This window comes from Neolamprologus multifasciatus, chromosome 20 (assembly GCF_963576455.1).
Source record: "Neolamprologus multifasciatus chromosome 20, fNeoMul1.2, whole genome shotgun sequence".
Taxonomy (NCBI): Eukaryota; Metazoa; Chordata; class Actinopteri; order Cichliformes; family Cichlidae; genus Neolamprologus; species Neolamprologus multifasciatus.
In genome coordinates, this window is record NC_140458.1 from 13,462,304 (window position 1) to 13,471,128 (window position 8,825).

General features: G+C 40.8%; 1 protein-coding gene across 3 annotated transcripts; it reads right to left on the minus strand.

Moving 5' to 3' along the window:
* Positions 1 to 494: 494 nt before the first annotated feature.
* On the minus strand, positions 495 to 7,930 carry LOC146494589 (uncharacterized). Of its 3 annotated transcripts, XM_085146932.1 has the most exons (4): positions 7,532 to 7,930; positions 7,370 to 7,432; positions 7,208 to 7,270; positions 495 to 7,104 (listed from the first exon to the last, which is right to left on the minus strand). In XM_085146932.1, exon 4 carries the CDS (start codon positions 6,556 to 6,558, stop codon positions 2,488 to 2,490), a length of 4,071 nt encoding a protein of 1,356 aa, XP_085003058.1. In that variant the 5' UTR covers positions 6,559 to 7,104; positions 7,208 to 7,270; positions 7,370 to 7,432; positions 7,532 to 7,930; the 3' UTR covers positions 495 to 2,487. The 3 variants fall into 3 exon arrangements, with proteins under 3 accessions (XP_085003058.1, XP_085003057.1, XP_085003059.1); XM_085146931.1 differs by having other exon boundaries at positions 7,370 to 7,930; XM_085146933.1 differs by lacking the exons at positions 7,370 to 7,432; positions 7,532 to 7,930 and having other exon boundaries at positions 7,208 to 7,355.
* Between the last annotated feature and the right edge of the window lie 895 nt (positions 7,931 to 8,825).

An 8,825-nucleotide genomic window follows, 5' to 3' on the forward strand; every position in this document is an offset into this window, starting at 1 on the left:
GAACATTGGCTTGCTGTTTATATTTCGAGAGACAGACGCGGTTATTTTTTTGATAGTTTTGGTCACTCGTTAGACAGTTTTCCCCCAGCAATAAAGATGTTTCTTCTAAAAAACTGTTCCACTGTTTTATATTCAGGAAAACAAGTGCAGAACGACTTCTCCATCACATGCGGTCAACATTGTGTATTTTTTTTATATCATGTGCAAAATGGTGTATCTTATGAGCGTGTGCTTAACATGTATGGGTCTGATTTAATTTGTAATGATGCTATGGTGTGTCGATTTGTCAACAACATACAACCTGTTGCTGTATGCAGTGATTACGTGTGTGTGCAATGCGGATACTGACATGTACTAATGAGAATAATAAAAACAACATGAGAGCATGATAATCGAGTCAATGGTATTTATTATCAAATCTCGTATATAAATATATAGATTTACAACATACATTGTTTAAACATAAATAAAAGAAATCAAACATTAAGCCGTAATAAAAAAGAAAAACATATATTTAACAGTAATAAAGACATAATATATTTAACAGTAATAAAATAAAACAAAACAAAACAATTTAGCAGCAATAAGTGAAAAAAACATTACAGTAGAAAAAACACCAAACAGCAAATATTTTTAGCAGAAAAACAATTTCAGGTGCAATAAGAAAAAACCTGAATTCAAAAATCCAACCACTCTACAGGACCCCCCTTTAATTTGTTTTTTTTATTCTTTATTTTTTTTAGTGTACTATGTCGCAGCGGTCCACCAGGGGTGATCTTTTTTGGTGTGTGTTTTAAAAAACCGGGGTCTTCAGACAGTGTGTGATCGGTTTTATACATGGCGACGGTCTTACGTATGCCTGTGTTAGATATGGCTGATAACGGTACGTTTAAATCTGAGACAGCTTTTAAAAACTCTGTCCAGCCGATAGGTCTCAAACCCTCAGAGGGTGTGTGTGTGGTTGTGACGCCTTTAATTAGATCATAAATGTGTGAACCAGGGATGGTGTGTTTATCAACAACAATTTCGCCTTTGTCGTTGTAAGAGATCAAGTGTGGCGAACGGCTCACCGCTGATAGAATAAGTTCTGCATTCCTCCTACACCTTTTAGGTATGTGTGTTAAAACATTCTCCGCAACAAGATCCCTCACCCCTGCATCACCATGAACAGGCGATGTGTCCGTCGACTGGGGTTGCACATCCCTGTTAAATTGTTCAGGTAATGATAAAGACAATACATTCTTTTCACGGGCACCTTGTCTCACAAGGGTAAGGTATCTTTGGAGAATATCGCTGTATTTTTTAGCCTTCTCATACACATCTATGTCAGAATCTTGTAACACTTGTAACATCTCCTTGTCCAACTCGTTCTGAGACTGTTGTCTGATGCTGCCTGTTTGCTGCTGCTGCTGCTGCTGCTGTTGCTTTATTAAGTCCAACTGGTGTTGGGGTACCAAAAACATCTTTTGCACATGTTCCATTTTCACCTGTTTGCTATCAGACTGGTTATGAAAGGGATTGCAGCCCCTAATAGCGGCAGTAAAAACCCTCCAGATTGGTTGATTGTCTTTCTCTTTTTCAAAGTTTTTATTTTTTTGTCTGCAATCAGTCTGATTATTGATTTTTTCTTTTTCAGCTGTTTGTACTGCTGATTGGTCAGTGGTATGTTACCATGCAATACATTAAAGGCTATCTCACACAGCGCATTGATAAAATCTAAGTTTGAATTACTAATAATAACTCTGCGTAGAGTAGGAGGAGCCCTGTATATCATCTCCAACAGAGACAGATTCCTCCGCATGCGTGATGACATCCTTTCACCTCTTTGCTGATTTTTGTTTTGGAATGTAAACAACCGGACGCTCTGATAGTAAATTTGTTCTGAGTCTTAAATAGTCCGGGGTCTTAGCTTTATAGTCTATTAAAAGATACCCGTATGTTGTGGATGTGGCATCATTAAACGCTTCTATAAAATATTTAGTATTACCCGGAAACATTTGCCTACCTAAAAGCATAACCTGATATTTATCTCTCGGATTTTTAAACAATATTAGATAGTTAGTGTTCAAGGAAATGGTTCTACTGGATTTTCCTTGAATAAACAAATTCTGAACTAGATATATACAACTCAAATTCCTATGATGCACATACTTTGTGAACACATTTTGTACTTCTAAATTGTTAGCTGCATCGTTCATTACATCGTCTATAATTAACAAATTGTTCTTTTCTGCAGGAAGAAGGGTGTCATCAGCAAGAGATTCGGGTATACCGTTAACAAAGTTTATGTCTCTTATCTTAAGAAGCTGGTCATATAATGGCTGCCAGCATGAGTATACATATACAATATTGTCAATGCTGCATGATATAATCCGGGAAGAATTTTCAATTATGCTTTTAACAAAAAAAGTCTTGCCGCAGTTACTGGGACCGCTGACCACCATACTGAACGGGTGCTGCAACCGGGCGTCAAACCCCTGTTCTAATTTAAAATCCATAAGGTACGGTTGTATAGTCTGGGAGCACACGGCGCTTATTGTAAACAACTTTAACTTTTTTCACAATGGTTTTATTCTTCAAATGAAGCTTCTTTTTATCGCGTCTGATGCTATCAGACACGGCAACTAGGTGTGCGTCTGATGTCTGATTGGTTACAAACTTGTGGACTAAACCTTTCAAGGATTCATGGGTGACAACTTTTGAGCTTAGTGCGTTCAGTGTCACGCCTTTACATTTGACCTGGGTCTTGCCCAACGATGTGTGATACGCGTAGCATTTTGGCCCACCGGAAACAAATTCCGCTATGTAATCCTCCACACCACCCTCTCCACAGTCTAATTCGCTTGTGAGATCCCCCAGAAACGGACCTAGAGGAGGCATCCACTCGCCAGGGCGTGCCGTGAAAATGACACTGTCCGTGTCACAATACAGCACGCGCTGCTGCAAGTTGTCTAGCAAATCATACAGCATGAGTCTGGCGTGTGCAGTGGTCATGGCCCCGACAAAAACATTAACGTCCTTAACACGGGAAGCTCTACCATCAGCATGCCGCCACTGCACCATTGCGACGTCGTCAGAGATGAAACAAAACTGACGCACGTCGTACTGGTCGCTAAACATTAGCTGGCTAAATCTGGAAGGGTCTGTAATGAGCTCAGATGATGCCATATTTGACCTCATGCTGAAACGACCCCATAACGAGTTTAGCAACAGCTTGTTACAGTTACGAACAGCTTTATTTACACAAATCTTGGATGGGTCTAGCATTATTCCCTCCTTCTCATAATACTCGTCTATGTACTTCTTCTGTTCGTCAGGTGTCTTGACGTGTTCAGGATACCCCGAGGCCTCCTGTTTGAGTTTTAGGAAGGCTTTCACATAGTCTTTAAACAATGTGTCGGTCTTATTGGGGAAATGCCACACCTCATCAATAGCAAGAACCCTGTATCCCTTCTCAACAGCTTTTTCAAGCTCAAATGAGACCCAAGTGCCTTTCAATACCCGCTCACTGTCCCTGTGCCCACATGCAGTATGCTGGTTTTGGTCTTCAGCACACATGCTGCAGAGTGGAAACATCAGTTTTCCGTGGCACCTGTAGGGAAGGACGGGGTGAAAAAGACCCTTAGGGGGGAGCACTGTGCATTTAACAAAGCCGAAATAATTTTCTAGCTTGTCAAAGTTGGTGTAAATGACTTGAGGGTGTCCTACAGGATAGTCTTTTTTAGACTGCACTGTGGGATAGAGACTGGTGAAGTCGTAGTAAAATATTTTTTCATCACAACCAGTCTTGTGGTACAGCTTTATAGCATTTGTGCGACCTCCAAAAAGAGCGTCTCGGGGATTCATGCGTTCTGGCTTTCTGTATGTGTGCATGAAAACCACAACTGTAGGGTCTGTCTGCTTCAAGCCAGCCCATTCACATTCCCACATCACTATTACGTTCACACTGTGTTGTGATCTCAGTGCATCAACTTTGTCACAAAACATGCGATGCAGCAGTCCATAGGATGCTTTGCTGACAGGATTAACTTCGCTCTCGGGGTAACATTTAACACAGCCGTGGTGAAAACATCCTGCAAATTCATAAGCTGTATTACTTGTGGGGTCAAAACCGTCCACAAAATACGGTCCAACCCTCTGTTCGCCTCCTCTGAGAGCATGTTTTACCACTTTGTTGGTGGTGTGGGACACGTATTGAAGCCATTCGATAGAGACGTTAGAAAACGTCTTATTCTGCTCAACGTATGCCCCGTCATACGTGAGAGCGAGCGTGTCTCTAGGCAGAAACAGCGTTTTATACACACCCATACTAAATGCAGCCAAGGTGGTATACATGAATGGATCAACTTGTGTACAACCCAGTAACGTGTCACGATAAATGCTGCATGCTTTACGCAGGACATCAACATCGTTAACACAGTAACGCCTGAGTTCAGCCTGAAAATCAAAGGGATTCTGTGAGGCAACCTGGTACCATTCCATGAATCGCACCTTATCGCTTTCAGACATGTACTCATAGCCGTAGAAGGAGGGGTCTGGGTACGGGCCCACATAATGCTCATTATCCCTCGTATTAAACCTGTGTGGGAAATGGCCCTTCTGCAGGTCTTGAAAACCTAAAGCAGAGGGTATTTTGGCAAGGCCCATGGGCAAAAAGCTGAACGAATCAATCCATCGCTGGTCATAGTCCCTGTCATACATCAAAATCACACGGCTGCCGCTCATTATGACACTAGGTGTTATGCACTGTCTGACAAAGTACTCGAGGAGTATGTAGTTGTCAAAGCCAGATGCATTATGTGCTATGAAAGTGTACCCACGAAACCTTGGGCGTCTGTAATGTTGCACAAACGCCTCCACACACTTTAATGTGTTAAATGTGAACTTATTGCCCTTCAGATCAGACGCACACACAAAGTTAGCCTCGTGTTTACCGTTGTGGTACCTAGTCTCGAAATCATATAAAATGTATTTATCGGTAGGCTTCTGTTTTTCAACAGGCTGTATGAAACACTGATGGTCGGAGTCTCCGGTTAATTTAGGCTCGCGGCAGTGCTCGCATCTAGGCTGGGCACATCTGTGTGGCGATTTCTTGGATTCTTTATATGTGGTGCCACAGTGCATGCAATGTTTCATATTATCACAGGGGATCATGTTGTGTTTTAATTCTGGTAATTTGTGTTGCTGGTAACAGTGTTGTGATTTGCAGATGCGGTTACAGTCGCTGCATTTCACTGTGGGACCCCTGTGGTGTTGACAGAGTGTATAACATGTGTTACATCTATGTTTACAGGAATGATGTAATGGTGAATTATATGTACTGTAACAGAAATTACACACATAGGATGCACCAAGAAAAGCGGTTGGGTTTAAAATCATGTGGTAATGTTGATTATGGAGATACATCATCAGCGTGTTTGTGTTTGGCTCTTCATGTGTGAAAAAACATTCCAGGCGTTTACGCCCTTCTGTGTGGTAATAGATTACAATCTTAATGTTGAAGTGCTTCTCAAATTTACTGACATCTGTGAATGATACTTGCTGCTTGTCGCATAGACCTACTTCAGCATGCATCCGTTTAGCTGTAGCGAGTTTTTCTAGCTCAGAGGCTGATGAGTTTAATGAATGTGCTATACATAGGGAGAAGCACAAATTGTTGTGTGTGTTGTTTGGTGTGTATAAATGTCTGCCTTTCTTTGAGAGAATCTCATCATAAGGGATTTGTGCCAGTCTTAAGCGAGCCCCACCACTACTGTTCTGAGCTACCGTGACAATAAACTCTAATTCATCATCACCGATAGATTCGTCATTACTCTGCATAACTTGTGCAATTCGATCGAGAAACAGCTCCGGATCATACCGATCATCAGCGTTTAAAACAGCCTGAACATCTGAAGCCAGCGAGGGGCCACGCAGGACTACGTTTAGAACACTGCCCTGTTGAGATCCAGCCACAGCTCGGTCTACCACATTGGCTAAGCACTCGCGCACTCGCTCAGGTACTTGTTCTGGATGATCAAGACTTATACCCCTAAAATCAAGGCGCTCACGCAATTCGCGAGCATTAAAATTAGGTATCTCTCTAATGTGTGGCTGGGAGCGCCTGCCAGATCCAGATTGCACAACGGGCTCAATCACGATAGTATCACTTTGTGAGAAATTTACAATGACTGAGGGGGTGTGTGGTGTTGCAGCGGTGCCCGGACACGCATGTGCGTCTGTAGTACTAGTAGAAGCGGTAACAGACTCAATAACAGCAGCAGCAGCAGCAATACGGTTAGCATCAGTAACAACAGTGGTCCGAGCATCACCTGATGTACTATCACTATTATTAACAACAACAACAATAGCCCCATCAGCAATAGCAGGCGTAGGAACAGTCTGACGAGGATGTGTATCAGATGAGGCTGATGCAGGCACACTATTAAGTCTAGCTATAATATTGTCTAATTTGTTATCTGTTTCTTCAGCCCACTGCATAAAAGTCTCTAAGTCAAAACATCTAACAGGACTGGAGGTTCCGTTATTATGCTTAAATAATTTATTTGGAGGGTCCATGGTCTGGATTTTAAAAGTCAGGGACTTGAAATTTTGCTGCAGATGATGTCTAATGTACTACACACTTTTTTTATGAATTTGATAAACTGTTGGTTTTGTATCTGTGCTTCTTGGTGGTATTGATTGAGTCTAGCTTCAATCAAACATAATTTATCAACTAATGAAGCTATATGACTCTGTTCAACAGGTTGAGCGTCTGAAACCTTCATGTAAGCATCATACGCCGCTGATATTTGAGAGTCTGTTATACCGTCGTCTTCAAAATCTACGTGTGAATCAATGCTATTTCTGACACATTCTGGTGGGGTGGGTATATGAACAAGATCGAAATCTGATATACTGTATTCAAAAACATCAGAGAAATCACGAGGCAAGCACTCACTCGGGGGTGTTGCAGGACCGCTGATGAAGATCGCTTCTGATTCTCCACTGTTGCACAAAGCTCCAGGTTTTTGTTGTTCTGGGAGGTCGATACTGTTTAAACATTCCAAAAACGTCTGGAGTACGGTGTCCTGATCATTATGTGGAGGGGTACTGTGCTGCAGTCTGTGAAGATAGATATGTGTTAAAACATTTATACATGTACCCATTTCAAACAGAATAAGCGTGTCTCCCTCTCTATCTCTTTTTATCTAATTTATATATATACCTTGTAGTGTGCGTTATTCCTGACGGCCCTGGTTCTCCGCACATAAGGTTCTCTGGCGTGGCTCTGTATGTGTAAAACGGTCGGTTTTAGAACATTTGGAATTGTTTAAACCCATTTGCTGTTTTTTTAAATACACAATTATACACCCCGTTGTATACATACCTTTTGTAAGGATGGGCTCTGTGGTCGCGGTGTCTGAATGTTTTCCTGCTCAGTTTGTTAACCCTGGAACAAATCAAAGAAAAACTCTGTTATTATATAATTTAAAACAATCGCAAGCTTAAAACATACATACGATTAAAAATCGCGTAATTCTGTACACACCTTGTGCCTGTTAGAGATGTTGTTCCATCTTTAAATCTTTCAGATTAATCAAAGTTTCCTTTAGTTGTTGTTCTAACTCTCTGATCAATATAATCGATAGAACTCCACTCAGTTCTATCGATTTAATTTAACCTGATTCAGTCCACCCAATGCTTTCACTCACTGTATGCGCAAACTGTCTAGTTATGATACCCAGTAACACTTCAACGAGTTACCAATACAACTCAGACACAATGAATTTGTCTTGAAAGGTGCTATATAAATAAAACTGTACTTTTATTTACTTTCTTTACTCACTTTTTATGTTATTGCAATAACACTTTTTACACTTTTTTTTAACACAAAAGAATTATCCTCATTCAAAAGTCATGTAAGAACCTCATTAGCTTACGGAATGTTGATGTCATTTAAAAAATTCATACAAAAACATGACCTCATTCAAAAATGTCATGTGACAACGTCATTGGCTTATGGAATTCTGATGTCACAGGCTTCTAAAGCGTTGATCCTTTGAAGCTTTGATCCTCATGAATCCTTAAGTAGGGGTGAGGATGAACAACTTTTAGTCCGTTATTTGCAGCACTTGTGTTAGCAGCATTCAAACGTTCACCAGTAAAGCATTTCCAAACATTTGGATCCTTTTCGTACTCACGGTATACAGACTCCAACATGTCTCAGAAAGAGCAAGAAAGACAAGAAGCTGACCCCAGCTCTATTCCATGGTATGAGTCCCTAGACCCTTATATCAGCTCTCTTCCTTGGGATGAACAGGTAGAATTAGAGGAAAAGCGATTGGAAGAAATGGAGAATGAAAATCTCATGAACAGAGAAAAGATTAAGATCCTGAATGAAGAAAATGAGAGAAAGAGCGCTGAATTAGTAAAATTATCCTACCAGCTTCAGGAAAGGGAAGGTATTATTGAGGAGAAACAATGTGCTCTCCATGATAAGAAGAATCACGAGCTCCAAGAAAAGCTTGATGAAGCTCTGGAAAAAATTAAAGATCTGCTCCAAAAGGAGAAAAAAGAGAGCATTAAAGGGGATAAAATGCTCAAGAAAAATCAGGAGCTCCAAGAAAAGCTTGATGGAGCGCTGGAAAAAAATAAAGATCTGCTCCAAAAGGAGAAAAAAGAGAGCATTAAAGGGGATAAAATGCTCAAGAAAAATCAGGAGCTCCAAGAAAAGCTTGATGGAGCGCTGGAAAAAAATAAAGATCTGCTCCAAAAGGAGAAAAAAGAGAGCATAAAACAGGAAAACATAGTCAAGAAGAATCAGGAGCTCCAAGAGAAGCTTG

Coding starts and splice junctions, on each gene's coding strand:
- LOC146494589 (XM_085146932.1), bottom strand. CDS start 6,558: ATGGACCCTCCAAATAAATTATTTAAGCATAATAACGGAACCTCCAGT.